The sequence below is a fragment of the Lampetra planeri genome, chromosome 8, assembly GCF_965212315.1.
Source record: "Lampetra planeri chromosome 8, kcLamPlan1.2.h2, whole genome shotgun sequence".
NCBI lineage: Eukaryota > Metazoa > Chordata > Hyperoartia > Petromyzontiformes > Petromyzontidae > Lampetra > Lampetra planeri.
This window is the reverse complement of record NC_136114.1, coordinates 13,135,820-13,156,917: the sequence shown is the minus strand read 5'-3', so window position 1 is coordinate 13,156,917 and position 21,098 is coordinate 13,135,820. Positions and strand designations below refer to the sequence as shown.

The 21,098-nt window shown below is 49.7% G+C and overlaps 1 protein-coding gene across 3 annotated transcripts in view; it reads left to right on the top strand.

The window, feature by feature from the left end:
• Positions 1-21,098, top strand: part of ARHGAP8 (Rho GTPase activating protein 8) — a 38,731-nt gene that overhangs the window by 5,974 nt on the left and 11,659 nt on the right. For 2 of the 3 annotated variants that reach the window (XM_078597094.1, XM_078597096.1), the window contains exons 2-12: positions 2,442-2,743; positions 6,763-6,876; positions 8,309-8,396; positions 9,809-9,940; positions 10,970-11,056; positions 11,326-11,424; positions 13,545-13,670; positions 16,830-16,903; positions 17,014-17,091; positions 17,797-17,931; positions 20,372-20,475. In XM_078597094.1, the coding sequence (XP_078453220.1) occupies positions 2,632-2,743; positions 6,763-6,876; positions 8,309-8,396; positions 9,809-9,940; positions 10,970-11,056; positions 11,326-11,424; positions 13,545-13,670; positions 16,830-16,903; positions 17,014-17,091; positions 17,797-17,931; positions 20,372-20,475 (1,149 nt within the window). In that variant the 5' untranslated portion in view covers positions 2,442-2,631. The remainder of the gene's footprint in view (positions 1-2,441; positions 2,744-6,762; positions 6,877-8,308; positions 8,397-9,808; positions 9,941-10,969; positions 11,057-11,325; positions 11,425-13,544; positions 13,671-16,829; positions 16,904-17,013; positions 17,092-17,796; positions 17,932-20,371; positions 20,476-21,098) is intronic. The other variant, XM_078597095.1, reaches the window with a different exon arrangement.

Here is a 21,098-nt window from a genome sequence, read left to right as displayed (position 1 = left end):
AGCGATGTGGTGGGGGGGTTACTGGCCACCCCGTGACTTGACTGTCAGCACAGCCATGCAAATTAGAAGTTGGTCATTAAATTCAGAGCCAATTATTCACGCCCAGCTTTAGAGAAACGCACTGCCCTGGGTAATTGCCCGGGTTCATCCGTGGACCATTAAACCGGCTTGCTTGTGTTGTAGTTCTCCACTCACTCAGCCTCATCAAGACTTGTGGGGTCACTGGGGTGGGTGGGTGGGTGGCAACTGCGGTTTCAAGTTCCTCTGCGTGGTCGAATGATCTCTTCTCATGGTGATGCCCGCACTCTGGCTCCTATCTGGACTGCCAGTGGAGATGGGAATTTGTCCCAGTTCTCTTTTGAGCCAGGGACACTTTGGCTTGGTGTATTTTTGGGAAGCATTGTGTTTATGATGGTGGTATTGGTGGTGGTCGTGATGATGGTGGTGGTGATCGTGGTGGTGATGGGGAGCGGTAGTGTCGTGGGTTAGCGCGCTGCGCTCCGAACCCGTCGACCCGAGGGCGATTTCTTCTTGCGGCCATCACCATTGACGATTTAATTATTTGAACCGGTCCTGGGCCTCCCCTAGGTCAACTCGGTCTCAAATTAGTACCCTGTGCGGTATGTAAACATCGCCACTGGGGGAGACAAAGGCGACCGGGCGTGGTGCTGGCCACCCACCCCCTCGTATGCCGTGCCAGCCTTCATAGATGCTACTCGCTAACAGCACTTGCTCCAACAGTCTGTTAAGGCTATACAGGGGACCTTTGTCTTATGGTAACGGTGGTGATGATGATTGCAGAACTTGTTGAAGCAGCAGTGGTGGTGATGATGACGACGATTGTGAAGGTTATTGTGGTGGGGATTATGATGGTGGGGGTAGTGGTAGAATGGGTTCTTGCCAAAGTAATGTGGAATGTCTGTTCTCTGGCTCTGTTCTGACAACCAAGATGATGGCATTTGTCGAATGCTGTTTGAGCAGGGACACTTTCACCTGGCATAGATTGTGTGTGTGGAACTTCTTTCGCACCGTACATAGCAAACGCAGGTGCGGTGGAAGGACAACAAACTAAACACAAACAGTAATTCTAAAAAAACGAGTTTTCAACTTAGATTAAAAAAAACATTTTGATTCAGTTTAGATGTTGTAGGAATAGTGATGATTACGGTAGTGGAGACAGCTGTGGTGGTGTTCATAATGGCGGTGATGATGATGATAATGGTGGTGATGCGGTTGTGGTGTTGATGATGGTCATAATGGTGGTTATGGTGATAAAGGTGGTGATGAGGTTGTTATGATGGTGATGATAAAGGTGGTGATGAGGTTGTGGTGGCGATGATGATCGTGATGATGGTGGTGAGGTTGTGGTGACGATGATTATGGGAGAGACCACCACCACCATACATGGTGACGTTGCAACATCTTGGGTAGAAAACCTATTTTGAGACAAATATTTAAAAAAACAACTCAGACAAACCTGTTTGCTATATTTCAGTGTCGTATTTAAATGTTCTGTCTCTGACCATATCACTTGGAATGCACCCTATCTCATCCTTCTCAGAACTTCACCAAGGGTTGGGTCTGGATAGTGCCTGGATGTGCAACCACCAATCAAAAAACAGGTGTTTAGGCTGCTGAAGGGTTATGATGTCATCTGCTGCCCACAACAAAGCAACAAATACTATTGTTGTACTGTACGTCTGTGCTCGCATGTGTCGGTTTCCTGCTTCCGTCAACCCGCACAGGCCAGCGTAGTGAAGTATGGTGAAATTGTCCCCCACTCCCGACGCCTTCATCCAAGCGGTGAATTGACAAAGGGCTGTACATGTACACACACGTTCCTCGTTATTGATCATCCATGCAATCAAACAAGTGACAGTGGTTTTAATTCGACCTCAGATCGATTTCAGACACGGCTTGCATCGGTGGCGAGTGGCATCTGAGCCGATCCTGGGCACCCTCCACTCCTTCACCAGCCTGGTGAAAGTATGGTCAAATAACCTTCCATCATCAGCAAAAGTGGGTGGGGGAGGGCTTCCATTCAGCAGTTGATTGAGGAAGGTCTGCAAATGATCAATACAATTATTGTACCGAATTTAAAAAAAAATCTGTCGACATAACATATACGTGAACCAGCATTAGCTTTCAATAGTACAGTAATTGGTTGGCCAAGTCTAAAAATAAAAACTGGGATGTCCCCCCCACCACCCCCCGTTCACTTCTCAGAGTACTCTGACCTGTGTTTTTGCCCCCTCCCATTACAATGGAGCGGCAGGAGACGTACACACACTGCGGTTTGGCTTCGTCGTTTTGCGTTTCCCGTATGCCGAACTTCTTTCGCGCCGTACGTAGCCAACCTTGCTCATCGGAGACGCGCGGGGACAAGGAAAACAAAGCATCCCCCCCCCCCACCGTCCGCTTTCTGTTTCACATTCTTATAGAGTTACGTGGCAAGGAACCTGACAACAGCGCGCGTTTTCAGCCGGCCAGGAAGTCGTGGAGCGCACAGGGCACGGGATAACAACAGCAGCAGCCACCTCCTGGATTCGTCCTCCTCGCAAGCGGACCGGCGGACGCACGGACGCACGCACGGTTCCGTAGCCACGGCGAACGAGGCGGCGGCCACCAGGGATGGGAGAGCCGGGAGTGGAGGCTGCGGGTGCGCTCGAGTATCTGGGGGAGGAAGCGCCGCTGCCCACGATGGGGCTCCTGCGTCTGGCCGAGGAGGGGCCCATCAAAGCCGGTAGGGCGCTCGGAGTTAACTCGATAAACATTTTCTTGGTTCTTTCGGTAAAGTCACGTAGAATGGAAATAATAAAATAATAAAAATAAAACATTTTAAAATAATTCTCACGACGTTTCGGCCACAACGCAAGCAGCCGTCCTCAGGTGGAGAACAGGTCAGTCGAGAAGACAGAGTCGGCTGCTTGCGTTGTGGCCGAAACGTCGTGAGAATTATTTTATAATGTTTTATTTTTATTATTTTATTATTTCCATTCTACGTGACTTTACCGAAAGAACCAAGAAGATGAATCCCTGCAGTCACGAAAGCTTTAAATCGAAATTCGATAAACATTTTGTGCCGTTTTGGCATTTCGGCCAGATTTGTTCAGAGACGGAAAGGGAGGGAGGAGGGGGGACGCTTTTATCCAGGGGGCGCTCGCTCAAAAAGGGGGGTGCCCGCAACAGACCTGGGTTTTTGTTGTTGCTGTTCTTAATTAATAGGGGGGGGGGTGACCCCCACGTTCTACTCTGCCCCAGGCCTCCATCCAGCTCTGGGACTCCAGACACCTCGAAGTGCCCTCTGGCTTTGGCACCAACTTTGTACAACAGCTGAGCCAGAAATGTTATTAAAATGTATCCACAATTAATGCATTTCAGACTGCATTAGAGACATGTTGGGTTTTCGCCCGAAGCTGTGTGTAATTACCAGCGAAACGTCGTATTGAAATGATAAATGTTGTGGATTTACTCTCCAACACACCGGTGGGCTGAAGTAGTAAACTAATTGGCGCGTTGTTTACATGACACTTGACAAACCTTACTGGCTGTGTCGGTTGGTAGAGAGTTTATACTTACGCGATCTAACCAAAAAACCCTGTTTTATGAGCTCGATGGATCGTTGTATCACAGGACAGTGAGAGATACTATTCATTTATCCTGGAGGACAGCTTCGGGAAGGCCTTCATCCATCCAGTGGTGGTTAGACCATGGGTGCTTTTGCTGCTGCTGCTGATGACGATGATGATCAATTAATCCACGTGTTTACACCGACTAAGAGCGTCAATGTATTGATGTTTTTGCTCCGCACTACGCTGGAGTCTGGAGGGAGTTTGCCCCCCCAACCTCCCCCGTTTCTCAGCTGCTGATCATAATTCATCGGAGGGCGAGGGAAGAAGAAGAACAATCCATTCCTGTCCATATTTCAGGCATACGTGTTTAATTAAGATCCGGGCACATTCGATAAACAACATTGCATCGTCGTAAACGCCGCGCGTGTACCATAGGTATTGTGTCGGCTCTTGCACAACAACAAAAACGAAACGCATTCGCCGATAATAACGCCGAGCCTTGAAAGGACCAATATACAATTGGTGACGTTATATCTCTCTATAAATGTGTATAAAACGTACGTATATCACAATCTCGATTGTAAAAAATGGAGTTTGCAGTGGGAAGGGGGGGGGAATGCTGGCCAGCTGGGAATCCCCACGGCAAACAGTTTTTACACGAGGAAATAAAAATAGCAATGAATAACTTTACGAGCGCGCGAAGATTAACGGGGACTAGTACAACAATCTCGATTTTCTGAAATGGGATGGCCACAGTTAGTTGATCCGTGACTTCCAGCCAGCATGGAAGAGTAGAAAAAAGAAATTCGATTTAAAGCTTTCGTAACTACAGGGATTCATCTTCTTGGTTCTTTCGGTAAAGTCACGTAGAAGGGAAATAATAAAAATAAAACATAATTTATTTTATTATGTTAAATTTTTATTATTTTATTATTTCCCTTCTAAGTGACTTTACCGAAAGAACCAAGAAGATGGAAGAGTAGGCCAAAATGCTCTCTAGAGGAACCCTCTAGAGCTCCCTCTCCTATGACAAAGATACCCCTATAGCCTTAACAGAGTTACAGACTTTTGATACGAGTGGCTAAGTTTACACACCGCACCAGGTACTCTTTTTGAGGAGAGACTCAGGACCAGTTCAAATGATTGCGACTGGTGTTCGGGGCCGTCCATAAATGACGTCACGCACCTAGGGGGGGGGGGTCAGACATTTGTGATGATGTGTGACGATGGGGGGGGGTGGTTGAGAAATGTGACGTCACATCAAAATGCGTAACTTCAAATAAATATAAACAACACGTTCTACTTAATTAAATATACTTTTAATTAATGTTTTCTCCTACAACATCAGAGTGCAGCGCCACATTAAATACGCACTACAATGACAATAGTTTAAAGCGATTTGAAGCATGTTTTATATTTTGGGGGGGGGGGGGGGGGCAGAGCTTTGTGACGTCATATTTGAGTGGGGGGGGGGTCTGACTTTTTGTGATGCCGTGTGACGAAGGGGGAGGGGGGGTAAAAAATCGTCGAAAATCGCGTGACGTCATTTATGGACGGCCCCTTAGCCGTGAGCGGGAATCGTGTCACCGGGTTCGTAGCGCGGCACAGCACTAACCACTGCACCGCCGCTCCCCGCTAGTATTTATATCTTTTTTTTTACCAGGTAAGGCCCACTGAAATATGTAGCTCTTTTTCAGTAGCGACCTGGCCACAAAAGATGGCTCAACGAAGTCGTGTGGAAATGTGTAGCAGTCAAATACTTCTCACACGTGTTTCTAAACGTGGAGGGGAAAATCGGAGGACCCGGATAGAAAACTCACACGGGGAGAGAGACACCGCAAACTCCAAATATAAAGGCGTCAGGGTCGGGATCGAACTCACGACCTCCTGTATATCAGGCGAGGTAGGTAACATCTCCTAGCCACCGTGCTGCCCCTAGTATAGAACTTGCGCCAGCAGTGGCATGAGTGAGCAATTTCTTAGTTGCATCTTTGCCTATAATAACAATCGGCAGACACACTCACACTCTCATTCCCCCGTTTGGTGGTGGTTGATGTTTAATGTCAGTGGTGAATATGTTGGCAAATGATTGGGAGGTGGAGTTTGACGACCTCCATAACTGCTCGCTCATGCTTGACAAGTTGGCAAATTTGTTTTTTTTGTTCCCAACTGCTTGGCAAAGGCAGCCGGAGTGTCTGGTGATGAAATCAGAGTGAAAGAAAAACAATATTGGAACTTCCAGAGTTAGTCAGACGTAAACTGTTTGGCCAGCAAGCGGACAAGAATGCGGGGTCCGATTGAGAATGCTTGCCTTGTTTATCCTAGTGTGTCATCTTACACAGCCAACCTTATCTGTCCATATCGTCCCAATCTACAGCCTCTCTTGTTTAGCTTTAAAATCAGTTCTAATGCCATGGCCCCCCCTTAAAGCCGATTTGTTATGGCAATAAATTGCAACCGTTAACATTGTTTTGAGCATCATCAACAGCCGTGATCCATCCATTGCCTGATGAAGGCTTCCTCAAGTCACCAACTCTCATGCTCTCCGCTTGCAACAAATCCATCTCCACAATGGAAGGTTTTTGTTTGATCGCATGAATATAAATGTGTCGTTAAATGCGCAACCACCAGAAACAGCCAATTAGTAAGGTTTGTCAAGGAAACGAAACGTGTAAATTGGTTACGAGTATAGCACACCGGTGTGTTCGAGACACAAAATTCTGGCTATCACCTGATTAAGCTAGTTGTATCACCAGTGAAACGTCGTACTCGAATTGTACATCCATCTCGTTCGTACCACAACAGCTGATTTCATTGTTCCATTTCCACGGTGGTTCTCTGCCAAGTGTCATCCCGTGTTTGGCTTCCCAATCCGCCCTTAGTCTCGACTGCCAGGCATCCTCGCTTCCAGCTCCACCTTACCTTTCCCTGGCATCCAAGATGACGTCTCTGACTCTACTCCGTGCATTCCTCATCATATTTCTCAGCGTAACATTCCAAGCAAGCGTTTAGCTCGCTCTCTTTCTCCGTGCTAATTTGCACACATTTCAGCTGCTGTTTCATCAGCTGGGTCAAAGTCTGTCTTTTTGAAGATGAAATATTTTTCGCTTTCGTCGTGGAGATATTTGGGGTGGGGTGGTGGGGGGGTGGTACAAATCCACGACACTCAACCCGAGCGCCACCTTCCTAGACGAGACCTCCCCCGGGGCGGCGGAGAACGGCAGCAGCAGCAGCAGGAAGTCGCACGTGGACATCAACGACCCCTACTACGACGTGGCTCGTCACGGCATCCTGGAGGTGGCGGGTACGCGCGCTCTCCGGCGTCCACGCACATTCACAATCGCGCTCCGCACTCGCGACGGTGTCCCTCTCTCGTCGTGTGGGCCGCACCGATTGACGTGTTTTTACGTTGCACCGAAACTCACCTATCTACACCATTGGTACCTCATTTGCCAGTAAAAAATATGATAATTGTTTTTTACCCTTTTATCTGGCAACAAAATTGACACCTTTTTTACGAGGAGTCATGTTTGCATAGACCACAATACCTGCAGTCATAATGCAAAAAAAACATAACTCTGATAAGGACAGTGCATACATTATCAGAGTTATGTTTTTTGTTTGCATTATGACTGCAGGTATTGTGGTCTATGCAAACATGACTCCTCGTAAAAAAGGTGTCAGTTTTGTTGCCAGATAAAAGGGTAAAAAACAATTATCACTCACCTATCTGTTAGAGTTTTTAACAGACAACGTGACAAGAAGTCACAGCTTATCGCCTGATGACGGATGCTTGTGTTGCTTCCGAAACGTCGTGATTTAATTTAGTTGTTTTATTTTATTTTGTTTTCACCTACGTGACTTTACCGAAAAAACCAAAGAGTATGGATCCTTGCAGTCACGACAACTTCAAATCTAGAATTATGGCATACCGTCGTTTGGGCTGAGCGACAAAAGCGACTAAAGTGCCGCTTCTACGGAGCAAAATTACTCACCTGTAAAAAAAAAATTCTTCCCTTTTTCTCTTTTCTCTCCCCGAGTGAGGCTCACTGAGCTATGTGGATCTTTTTTCGAAGCGACCTGGCCACAAATGGTAGCTCAGCGAAGTGGCTTATCATCATGTGGACATTTAGAGCAGCCAACTGCTCTAAACGACACGAACCCGCTCCCGAGGTCCTCTCGTCGTGGCTAGCAGACCTCGACATTGCCATTTAACTCCTGAACATTGCAATAATTTGATCGCCCTTCCTATTATCCGTACCCCCAGTTGATACACAGAAACTCCTGTTATATGCTAAACGAGTGTTTTTTCCTGCTATCCAGGTACTGGGCCTCCTCCCCTTTGCAAACCTACGCTAACCAGTGAGATGAAGTTATGGTCCAACAAATCTCCCACAAGTGGCACAACATGAAGGGAGGAGGCCTTCCATGAATGTATTGGCAAAGGGCTGTAAATCATTAAAATTATATCGCCACACTGGATTCAGGAGCTACGATCTGTGGATGATCGTATCCACCAGTTGCACCCGCCCCTCCACAAATCACCAGAGTTAAGAGGAGCATGGCTCTACATTCACCTGCGGCCCTCCGTGATGGACAAGCAAGCTGTGAGCATGGGCCGTGAGAGCTGTGAGTGTGGGCTGTGCGTGCTGTGGAAGAGCAGGGGGTGGCGTTGTTAATCGGTGCTGACTGCGAGGGGGGGGGGGCCCTTTTCCCTCTCGTGTCGCCGTGATCAGGTGACGACAGCTACGGCCGGCGCGTTGTCGTGTTCAGCTGCTGTCGCATGCCGCCCTGTCACCAGCTCAACCACCACAAGCTGCTGCAGTGAGTTCCAGCGCGGGGCGCAACGTGGGGCCCTTTCTTTCGCACGTTGGACGACGATCCGGCATCGCCCCGGCTCCGTAGCGGAAGTCACACGGCAAGCTGCCGGGCAGTCGTGCATTCACGACGGCGCTATGTAAAACCGAACGTGATTATTATTATTATTCTTGTTCAACAAATCACGCGGTCCCCGTCGCCCCTTGCTCGCGCGCCCTCCACAGAACGGAGTGCGCCGCGTTAAAGCTTCGCCAGAATGTGGAGCGCGCGTGACAAATTCAACCGCCGCGCGTCCTAAAGTGCCGTTCGACCCAAGAGGCACTCGCATCTGCGCACGACCTCGGCACGGAATGGAGAGACGTAGAATAAATTTACCCCTCGACCGCGGCTGCCGGACAGAAATGCAAAGCAGTCTGCGGGAGGGCTGCAGCTCTTTTAGCAGCAGAGCCCAGTGGCTTCGTTTTGACTGTGCGTCCCGCATTATATCCTGTTATATATACGATTCTTGCATTTAATGGCAACTCTCACCTCCGATTGGCACAGTTGGCTACGTATGGTGCGGAAGAAGTTATAAATACATACAAATGCCAATGTCGAGATGGCTATTCTTCCTCCTCCGTTGAAAGAGTGCAGACAACAGTTGTTTGCTATACAGTCCATAAACAACTTTAAACAGGCTCTAGGATAGCTGCACATGTATACAGAGCATAACAATGAGGCGTTTGCATATTCACTGTGGATGCCTGCAAAACAGCCACCCGAGTGGAAAGTTCAGATTTAATGTGTTCACTTAGTGTGTGTGTGTACGCCTATGTCAAAATCACCCACAATGCACCCGATCTCATCAGATCTCAGAAGTTAAGCTGAGTTGAGCCTGGATAATGCTTGGAAGGGCAACCACCACGCACAGTGCACCACTCCAGGCTGCTGCGGGGCTACGTTGTGGGCCAAAAGTCGGCATTGCAAAAACCACACTGGCCAGTGTGGTGAAGTATAGTCAATATTCACTGAGGACGCGTCACAACAAAGCTGTCTGAAATTAAGAGGTTAAGATCTCGTGTGTTCCCACTATGTGTGTGTGTTTATCTTCGAGGTGAGCGGTGGTGCGGCGGTTAGCGCACTGCGCTACAAACCCGATGAAGCGAGTTTGATTCCCGCCCATGGCCGATAGCAGAGGCGAATATTTTAATCAGTCCTTGGCCTCACCTAGGTCGACTCGGCCTACCTTGTGTGGCGTCTAAACATCAGCACTGGAGAGACAAAGTTGGCCAGGAGCGGTGTTGGCCACGCGTGCCCTCGTGTGACGTTCCGGGCCTTCGTAGACGCTGCACTTGCCCCAATATTCTCGCCAAAGATTATCGAAGGGGATGTTTGATCGTGGTCTCTTGTTGTGTGCGGCTGATTTATTCCATGTCCAGGTACCTGAAGCACACTCTCGAACACCACGTGGAGAGCGACTACACACTCGTGTACTTCCACTACGGCCTCACGAGCCAGAACAAACCCTCGCTCTCGTGGCTGCGCGACGCCTACAAGCAGTTTGACCGCAAGTAGGGCTGCTCTCCTCGTGTGTGACGCCGTGCGTGCGCTTGAATGTGGGGAGCGGTGGTGCAGTGGTTGTCATGCTGCGCGGCGAACCCGGCGACCGGAGTTCGATTACCGCTCAGGGCCAACATCGATTGGCGATTATCTCAACCGGTCATGGGCTTCTTCTACATCGACTCAGCCTGTAAATGAGTACGCCCGGTGCGATGTGCAAAACATCAGCACCGGGGAGACCGATGCGGCCAGGTCTTCATAGGTGGCCGCTAACAGCACTTGCCAGATGGGGGGGCGGGGGGATCTTTGTCTACACCACCGCTCCTCGTCAACAACAACCGCCCACAACTAACCGCCCCCAACGGCAGTTGTTGTGGCCGTTACTTGTAAGTGTGTGTGCATCTTCGAGCGGTGTGCTACGACGACTAACGCCGCCACTTTCCCAGTGGTATGTGAACATGTCCCGTGATTCCTGGGATTCCCCCTAGTTCCACCTAGCCTCAAGTAACTACCTGGTATGGAATGCAAACCTCAGCCAGGCAGTGGAGCCAGCCACAATATCCCCTCTTGAGCACTGCGCCGGCCTTAAGTAGCTCCTCTGTTCGCTCGCAGCAATTAGTCCACGTTGCGTGTGCGTTCGTGTGGTGCTGCACTGGTGGAGGGCTGGGGGTGTGTGAGAGGGGCAGTAGGGAGGGGGGGGGGCTTTACCCAGGCTCCTAAAGCAGCAAGCAGTCTAAACAAGTCCCCTGTGGGATGGTAAATGTTTAATGAAGCATTACAGCTGTGCCTGTAATTGTTATCTATTGAGACTTTTTTTTATTTAGACCTGTCCCATTCTGTTAAAAAAACAATCAACGATTGACCAGCCAGCTTTTCCAGACGTTCCTTTCGTTATTGCCAGTGTTGTTTAGGGAGAGTTTCCCCCCCCACCAATCAATAGGGTTATTAGAATTGTGGCTTGGCCTTTCCTTGACGGCTTCATTCTGCAAGGCATCGTTGTTTCAGTTCCTCTCATTGTGTCCGTTCTGTTCTCTCGCCAGGTACAAGAAGAATCTCAAGGTCTTGTACATTGTTCACCCGTCAAGCTTCATTAAGACCGTGTGGAATTTTTTCGGGCCCTTGATAAGGTTCGTGGCTCTCTCGCGTCGCCCTGGGCAACGACGTCGCGTCGTCGTCGCCCGCTTGTTCCCGGCAGACTCGGCGTTTCTGGGAAGGGGCCCCTCTGCGCGGCGTTGGTGCTACTTGCCCCGTCCCCCCACCGCACCTCAGATTAGCGCGGTTGGCTACGAACGGTGCGAAAGAAGTTCAACGTACGTTACTCGGCCGTGCGTCGGTGTTACGTGGCCGTGCGCGCGAGCTCGCTACGTCTCCCCTGCTCAACTCCCTGTGCCCACAGCCGCAAGTTCGTGCGGAAGGTCGTGTACATCAGCTGCCTCGCCGAGCTGCAGCAGCACATCAGGGGCAGCCGAGTTGCCATCCCGGACGAGGTGATTAGGTGAGAAAGAGGTGTTGAGGAGGAGGAGATGGCGGTGGTCGTGTAGAGGTTAGCGCGCTCCGGCAAACCGAGTTGGGGGTTGACTATCGCTCCTGGTGACTGACACGACCACAAATCTGTCCCCGAGGGCACGGATAGTAAAATTGGGGCACATTACCCAGGACGGCGTGGACTGACAGCTGTGATGGCGTCATACCGACCCTAGACGGCGAGTCACACCGCGGGGAATCGCAAAAATCCCTCGGTCACCTCACGAGCAACAACACAGTTCTGAGATTTGATTCTCCGGAGCAATCTGCACGATCAGCATCCTGATACAGGACAGGTCGGGGTGGGGGGAGGGGGTGGGGGTTGGGGGTGGGGGTTGGGGGTGGGGGTTGGGGTGGGGGGAGAGGGTGAAGGTTGGGGGTGGGGGTTTGGGGTGGGGGTTTGGGGTGGGGGGAGGGGGGAAGGGGTGGGGGTTGGGGGTGGGGGTTTGGAGTGGGGGTTTGGGGTGGGGGGAGGGGGTGGGGGTTGGGGGTGGGGGTTTGCGGTGGGGGGAGGGGGGAGGGGGTTTGGGGTGGGGGTTTGGGGTGGGGGGAGGGGGTGGGGGTTGGGGGTGGGGGTTTGGGGTGGGGGTGGGGGTTTGGGGTGGTGGGAGAAAATGAAGGTTGGGGGTGGGGGTTTGGGGTGGGGGTTGGGGTGGGGGAGTTCCGGTTCTTTGGTCGAAGCAACCAACGCAGGTCAATATGATTTTGAGGGTCCCCCGAATGTCCCCCGATGCACGTTCTAGTTCGTGTCCCCCCAATAATCCGATCAAAATCGGATCATTTAGCCAGAGTATTATTACGGGCCAGGGACTTTATGAGATGACAGGACAATAGTCCGAGTCCATAATTGGCAATAAGTAACGGCAAAGCGGTTATAAGTGACTCAGAATTGTGCGCAGTTGCGTATACAGTACACACGACTTCCCTGAAGGCATCAACACCTTCAGCGAGTGCGATGCCGATCACACAACGCGGTTCGAATTCGACCCTCGATCGATGGCTGCGCCACCGCCGCACACGCGTCGAATGAAAAGCAAGGGACAAGTCCTTACTTGCTTACAACTCCTTTCATTTTTCATTGCTGGAGGGGTTGCCCCCCCTACCTGAAAATCTTGGTTAAGACCATACTGCGCAAACCACTGTGTAACACAGCTCCATCCAATGTGTGATGATAACAAACTCAGTCTGTCTGCGTTAGCGACCCAGTAAAATATTGTTTTCACATGCTGCACACCACATCAGTCTACCTTTCGCTTTCGCTGCGGCTACGAGTCACGTGACAGCCTCCGCCAGCGACCTGGAAAATATTCGGTGAGATATAAATCCCTGACCACAATCTGCGGTGATTGTTGTACTCTTTGGTTTTTTGAGTAAAGTCACGTAGGTAAACAATTAAAATAAATTAAATCACGACGTTTCGGGCGCAACACAAGCTGCGGCTACCCTTGAAGAAGGACGCTTGTGTTGCGCCCGAAACGTCGTGATTTGGTTTATTTAAATTTTTTACCTCCGTGACTTTACCGAAAAAAACAAAGAGCATGAATCCTTGCAGTCACAAAAACTTCAAATCTAGAATGAGGTGATTGTTGTGTTTTCCTCCATTTTAAACGATAAACAACTTTTTTTTGTTACGCAAGAGGCCCACCGAGCGAAATAGCGACCTGGCCATAAATGATTACTCAACGAGGTGGCTTATCGTCACGTGGAAATGTTACAGCAGCCAAGTAAGCTAAACGCATGTTCATTCTAAATGTAGAGGGGAAAACTGCGGGACCCGGAGAAATACGCATGTGACCACCGGGAGAGAGAACAAGCAAACTTTAAATATACGGGCGTCAGGATCGGGATCGAACTCACGACCTCCTGCATACCGGGCGTATTCATGGAGTTCTGTAATCGGAGATTAATCTGCCACTGAGAGTGTTTTCCCTGTTGCCGCTCGACCGAAGCTGGTGACACGTGACTTGTGCCTCACAGCCTACCCGGAGAAGGCGCGGCTGAAATGAATCCCTAGCTGTGGTGATTATTATAAACGCTGCTCTCGCGAAAGAAATCTCGGCGCGGTGAAGTATGGCAAAGTGGTACCGCCAGGCACGACGCGGAGCTGAGAGCGGCGCAGGCGGGCGGCACCGCGGCGGCGGCGGCGGCGCCGGTGAAGCGGAAACCACCACCTCGGCCTCCCCTGCCCACCCAGCAGTTTGGGATCTCGCTGGCTGTGTGAGCTCGCATGCGCACACACGCACATGCACACACATACACGTGCGCGCTGCGATTTTCGAGTTAACATCGAGTCTTAAGATCGCAAGACCACCGGTAAAATCGCACGAGCTAGACCAGGGGTCGGCAACCGGCGGCTCTATGCGGTCTGCTTAGTGACGTTATTTATTGATGTATTCACATGCATTGCAGCTCTTGAAATATTGAGTTACGAACTGAATTCGAGAAAATATGCCTCTTGTTGTTTTGGTTGCCGACCCCTGCGCTCGATGGAATCCATGTTTTTGTGCGTGTTGTCTTTTTTTAAACATGGTGACGGCATTTGCGGGGGAGAGCCCCTTCATCCAGAAGTGGAAAGATCGTGGTTGACGTTGACGCGTTGCGTTTCATGGATTCACGTGATGCCTACAGACACGAGTGGTTGCTGTGTTCACGACAGTGTTACAAAAAAACGTTCTTTAAATGAATCGCGGCCCCGAATTGAGGCAGTTCTTCGATTCGCGTAAATCGTTGTATCTCTGCCACTGCTGGATGAAAACCGCCCCACACCATGAGATAATATCACAGCGCTTCCCACTAAAATGATCTTCAATCGACCTTTGTTTCACACAGTAGCGGGCAAGCACGTTCCCACCCGCTCTGCCACATGAGAGTAATGTTTGTCATATGACGGTCAAAGCTGATGCGTTTTTTTTATTCTCACAGCTGAAATTTAGGTAAAACGGGCCAAAACAAATTTCACGCGGTGGAATGTTTGAATGTTTAAACCGCAGTCGTCGGTGACTGAGGCTTAGACCATCAACTCCCGCTCCACTTGAGAATCCAGGTTAATCACAGGCGGCAGCTGAACACCAAGATTGGAAGCCAGGATCTCCAGTCGCGCCTGCTCTGACCTGATTAGCCACCCCGCCACGCTCAGTCATGGGAATGTTCTCTGTTTGCTCTTTGAGTCATTGTGTGTGCTCGTCTGCAACGTTATTGTGTACGAAACTTAATGCCCTGAATGTCAATATTTGGCTGCTAAGAGGATCTGATGCACGTGATTAACGTAAAGGCTCAGCCCTGAAAGTGTTTCGCTCACGCCACTGCTGCAAGAAGGTGCCTCCACTGGAGGGAGCTCTTAGAGATCCCCCTCCGGAGGGCAATTTGGCCTACTCTTCCCAAAGTTGGGCAGATTTCTTGGAATAGGTGGGAGTAACCCACACTTTATCTGACCGCCACGTGACTTGCTGGTCAACTTCTCGCTGTGGTCTACCCATGTATCTACTGCTGGATGGATGGGGATTTAAGAAACTTGCTCCGTTGTTTAAGCCGCCGCACCGGATGACCGAACTGGCGGCACTGGTGATGGTGTCTGTGTGTTTACTGGATCACTGGGGGGGGGGGATGGGGGGGATGTGACCTGGACACCACACACTGCAGCCCGAGCAGCACGTGACTACATTCTTTAGGCAAGAGCTCACGGGTGGGGGGGGGCACGTGGATCAAAACAAATAGCCCACACACACCCCGTGGGCTGCGTTGTTCCAGTCGTAAAACGTGACAGGGCAGTTCAAGGTGCAGCCCAACCTTGGGTCTTCCGCTGGCAGTGCTGATGGAACGGAGGAGATTGGCAGCTCGCCACCCGGCGTGTCCCAGTTGAGCCTCTCAGAAATGTTGGTCGCTTCAGCAAGGAGAGAACTGAGAGAAGACACCACCAACTGTTAACTAAACAATTTTTTTTATTTTAGCAGGTAAGGCCTACTGAGCTATATGGCTCTTTTTCAGAAGCGACCTGGCCACAAATGATAGCTCAACGAAGTGACGGGATGGAATCCACGACCTCCTGCATACCAAACGAAGGAGTAAAATAATATTCTTAGGTTTTTTCGGTAAAGTCACGTAGATAAAAAATTTTAATTAATAAAAGTAAAATAATTTTATTTTTTATTTTACTTTTATTATTTTTTAAAATTAATTTTACCTACGTGACTTTACCGAAAAAACCTAAGAATATGAATCCTTGCAGTCACGAAAGCTTCAAATCTAGAAGTAAAATAATAGTTTAATGGCAGCCGTGGCGTCCGTTAAGTGGTGCGGTGTGCAGTGCCCCAACACACCGGTCGGGGTAGAGCCCAGTGGACCGTGGGGAGTGGGTCCCGGCAGAGATGACCCCTGGCCGTGAGGGAGTGAGCTGTGCTCTATTTGACAAGTCGCCGTCTTAAAAGGGGGCCACATCGCAGCGTGGAGCCAACACCCCCCCCCGCCCCACCCCGCTATGTTCGTGCGGAGCGCATCAGTGGCATCCTTCCAGCGATTCTCGCTTGGGGCGGCAAAACTCGTTGGCGTTAGTCGCGTCCCGCACGCTGGCGGCTGATTTACTTTGTTACAAACTGTACGAACGAATGCTCCACTGCGACTTATGATCGTGGCTTTGTATGCTGTATTCTATTTTTTTTATTTCGAGTAGGGCTCTGTAGTGTATTTATTTGGAGTGCTCCTGCCAATAACATCCGGTAACCCATCAGCATTTGTTTCATAAGCCTGGCTCTGCTGATGAGACCCAGACGGTCACAATCCGGTCCTGAGTTTGCTCGCTTAACCAAATGCTGCTAGATAATGTCGGTCCGGAAAGCCGGGAGGCCAATGGACAATCCGTGGCGACACAGCGTGGAGTTCTGTTTATATTTGCTGTTAAACTAAATACGAATTGCCCTACGAATAGGTGGGCAAGTGATTCGGGGCTCAGAGCAGAGAGCCGGCACCGCTGAGACTTTGGTTCTAATGTTGGGATTTCAGCCACCCATGAGAAACTGGGTTCTCAGGTGCAGCGAGTTGACGGTGTTCACTCGTTCACCAATTTATTCACAAAAAACACCCATAACACTAAATTCGATGTTCTTTCCACGTAATTTTTTGTGAAGATTTATATGAACGTCAACATTACTCCCAGTGGTTTGTTGCCATGCAGGGAACTTCTTCTTGAACGTTGAACAGGGCGTGTGGGAAAGTGGGGTGCGCGGATGAAGGGATCTGGGAACGAGTTCCGTGTCGTCCTCCTGCCACAGGGCAGTCGATATCTTTAAAACGGAGTGGTGCCTTGCTCGACGAGTGTTCCAAATGGATCGTCTGCGTGGTGAGGTGACGCCGATGATGTAAATGTCACCGTCTCGCTTGCAGGCTCAAAGAGAAGAGCAGCGGTGAGGACATTCCCCTTGTCATGAGAGAGACGGTGGGCTACCTGAAAGAAAATGGTGACAACGCTTTGTATTTTTTTTTCTCTCTCCAATCATCCGAATAAATTAAACAGTTTTAAAGGCAAAGCATTTAATCCACACCCTAATCCTCTCCTCCGTCCCTCCAGGCTTGAAGACGGAGGGTTTGTTCCAACGCTCCGTGAACGTTCAGCTCATTAAAGAAGTTCAGCAGAAGTACAACCTCAGTGAGACGCTCAACACTTGACTCCCCGATCAACTCTTCTGTCTTTGTTCAATTTCGATCATTTGTAGGAAGGACGATGTAACCCAAAATCAGCTCTTTACGATGTAGATACATCACCCAAAAGTGTGGGAGAGTAGGCCAAAACACCCTCTAGGAGGGGCTGCCCAGAGCTCACTCGAATGGGGAGAACCTTCCTCCAGCAGTGGTGTGAGCGAGCAGCCGCAGGGTTGCGCCTTTACCCTTAAATACCAAATGTTTTGTTGTTGGAAACTGTGATTCCATGTTCACACGCAGCTACCTACATTTGTCCTTCTTAATTGTGTCGGCGCCACGGGACTTGGTTTGTGCTTGCGCATGGGTGCGACATATCTGGCAAGAATGATTAAATATAAAAAACGTAAAGCTCGGTCAAAAGTGTGGTAGTTTTCAAAATACACCGGTGAAACCACGATGGCTTCTCACGGCGGCGTTTCGGCCTGCGATTTTAAATACTTAATTTTTTTTATCGTACGCACGTATGTTGAAACTTCTTTCGCACAGCACGTAGCCAACCCTGCTAATTGGAAGTGCGCTTCAAACTCATGTCGGACAGCTGGCCACATCCGCGGCCGGTCTACGCGCGGACGCGATATAAGAAGCCGTCCGTTGTTAATCGTCTCAGGCGTCCCGTCGACGCTCCACTCGCGCGCCCCCCCCCCCCTCGCAGGAAAACCCGTGCGCTTCGAGGAATACAACAAGGAGGACGTTCGCGTGGCCGCCGTCACCCTCAAGACGTTCCTGCGCGAGCTGCCCGAGCCGCTGCTCACCCTACAGCTCTACCACAAGATCCTCGCGCTGCACCGTGAGGAGTCCCTCATTCACACTGCCCCCCCCCCCTTCTCTTTCTGTCGCATCCAACGCACGCTCGGAGGGAAGGGGCGGGAGGTTGCAGCGGGGGGAGCGGGGAGGGGCAGCTTTGATGCCGGCACTTTGAGAGGAGGCCCCAGGCAGCGACTTACTCTTGTGCTGCGACACGTGACGACAAACGTTACGTGCCGGAGATGAGCGACGCTAATTAATTGTACCACGGTTTTGTGTGAATTCATTGAGTTAATGGACTAACCACAATTATTTGTCATAGTCGTATTGGAATGATGAGCTTTTTTTTTTTAAGGATTCATACTCTTAGGTTGTTTCGGTAAAGTCACGTAGGTAAAAAATAATAATAATTGAAAATAACTAAATTAAATCACGACGTTTCGGAAGCAACACAAACCTCCGTCATCAGGTGTAACTGCTCCAGTAAAATTACGCTACAAATTACGCTACAGTAATTTTACTGGAGCAGTTACACCTGATGACGGAGGCTTGCGTTGCTTCCAAAACGTCCTGATTTAATTTAGTTATTTTCATTTATTATTATTTTATTATTATAAATTTTTTACCTACGTGACTTTACCGAAAAAACCTAAGAGTATGAATCCTTGCAGTCACGAAAGCTCCAAATCTAGAATTAAATAAGGATCTCAATTCGAGACAACGTTCATTAAATTAGTACCTCTTGAGCTACTTGGACCCCTAAGTGTTTGTTTGTTTATGCCTCGCGCTGTCACAACCATGGGGGATGAGATTGGTGTCGTTGTCAACTCGGCAATCTTGACGCGAGATTACGGCGACTTTTTTGGGGGTTTCCCGTGCAACAAATTTTTGCTTGCAACAAATCCAGCGACTTTCACAGCCGAGGGTAACTTGCAGCTTTCGGAGAAATTCCAGGTGTGTGTGTGTTAAGGATCCCGTATCAGTTTACTCTGCGTAACACCTCAGCACATTGTAACATCGATGATGACCTTCGCAGGTCTTGTCTAGCGAACGTTTGCCGACTCGGCTTCGTCTGCCGACTTTTCCCGCTTTTAAGGAGTTGGCAGCAACTGGCCAGAAAGGCAAAATCCTCTGCCCCTCCTCCGAACAGCGCCGCTCGTTCCGCCACACTGAACGCTCGCGGGCGTCCAACCCGAGGTCGCGTGTGTCATCAAACAGCTGCTGCGTCGCTTCGCTTGGGCGTTAGAATGCGTAATCAATTCACGGTGACGCAAAAACTCACAGTGCATGCACAGTGAGCGCGGAACCGAGTTGCGTCAGACTTCCCCTACGCGTGGGACGCACCACTGGGTAAGCGATGGATGGCCGGCCAGCCGAGTGGCTCGGACAAACTCGGGCCTCTTTGTGAGTGGAAGTCTGAGTGATTCTAGATTTGAAGTTTTCGTGACTGCAAGGATTCATACACTTTTTTTTTCGGTAAAGTCACGTAGGTAAAACATTTAAATAAATTAACTCACGACGTTTCGGAAGCAACACAAGTCTCCGTCATCAGGTGTAACTGCTCCAGTAAAATTGCTGTAGCGTATGAAGAGTGATTGGCCGTGCAAGGGGCACGCCACATTTTTTAAAATCGAAACACTTGCACACGACAACAAGCAGGGACGTAGCAACGATGCATCGATTCATCGGTTAATATCGATACTGAAGCTCGCGATACTTGCGCCGAATCACATTTGAAGAGTCGATGAGTTTGGATTCTTACGTACAGCGATAATACATGTGGCATTGTACGTCTGAAATAAAGGAGCTGTCCATAAGCCGTTTTTATTTATAGAACTGGAAAAACAGCCAGAGGATCTAAATTCACAACAAAAATTTAAGTGTGGTCAAACATCCCGTGTGACCAACATTGAATGGGCAGGCCTTCGTCTAGCAGTGGATTGACACCATCGTCATCGTGGCGAGATGTTAACTCTCTGACCTGGTATACAGGAGGTTGTGGGTTCGATCCCGATCCTTAACGCCTGCTGTAAATTTAGAGTCCGTATGTTCTGCCTGTGGTCGCGTGGATTTGTCTCCCGGGTCCTCCGATTTTCTCCTCTACAAATAGAAACGTGCGTTCATGAGTATTTGGCTGCTGTAAATGTCCACATGATAGTAAGCCACTTCGTTGAGCTATCAATTGTGGCCAGGTGGCTTCTGAAGAAGAGCTCTGTAGCTCAGTGGGCCTTGTAGTTTTAATCATCATCAGCATCATGAGCCTCCCCACGATGACACTACTCTGAGTCCTCTCGTATCTGAGTTACTCTGTGTCGTTCCTCCTCTCGTCTCCATCTAGTGAAATGTATGCCTCTGCACCCATACCAAATTTCTGGTCTCAGAAAACCTGCTCAGCGTGGGGCGGCCGTCATCCAGTCGTAGATTGACAGAGAGGGGGGTGTACACATTCACGGGTGTTAACAATTAATTTTTCTCATTGCCAGGGGTGGAGACGAGTCTGCGCATCACCAGGATAAAGGAGATGCTGCAGACGATCCCTGCGCTGAACTACAACGTCCTGAAATTCCTCATGTGCTTCCTCAACACGGTAAGGGACCCTCCTTCCACCACAGCTTCGAGGCCTCTCCTGCGCCTTCTTGAACTCTGAACATTTATTGGTAATAATACAATGCACAAATTCGGCCAAAGCTGGAAATCCTTCTGCTGTCATATCTGGGTTGGAGCACCCTACCACGATCTACTTGATCTCATTCAACGTGAAGCAGTCGGGGTTTATTAACCCTTTCTCGTTCCGAGACGTCTGCAAGTTGCAGGGTGGCTATCCCGTTCACCGCTGAACCTCGGAACACGCAAGCGCATAGCGTGAAATTTTTTTCGAGAGGCGTAGGACCGTTGTTTTTAAAGAAATTGTACTCACCGCAGAGAACCGTAGCGACACGACCGCACTCTACGATAGCTGGCGCCAAACTGTACAACACGCCCTCCGGCATGGCCATGTGGAAGCCTCGGTCCGTCTTCCGACCTGAAGACATCCCGATAAGGATATTAAAAATTTTCTTCGATTCCATTCCGATGACGTACGTCTAAACGGAATCTGAAGAAAAACTAAGGACGTACACATACGTCATCGGAATGGGAAAGGGTTAATGATCTAGCGCTCACCGATTCACTCCGGCCTCTCGCTCGCTCACCGGCCGTCGGTCATCTCCT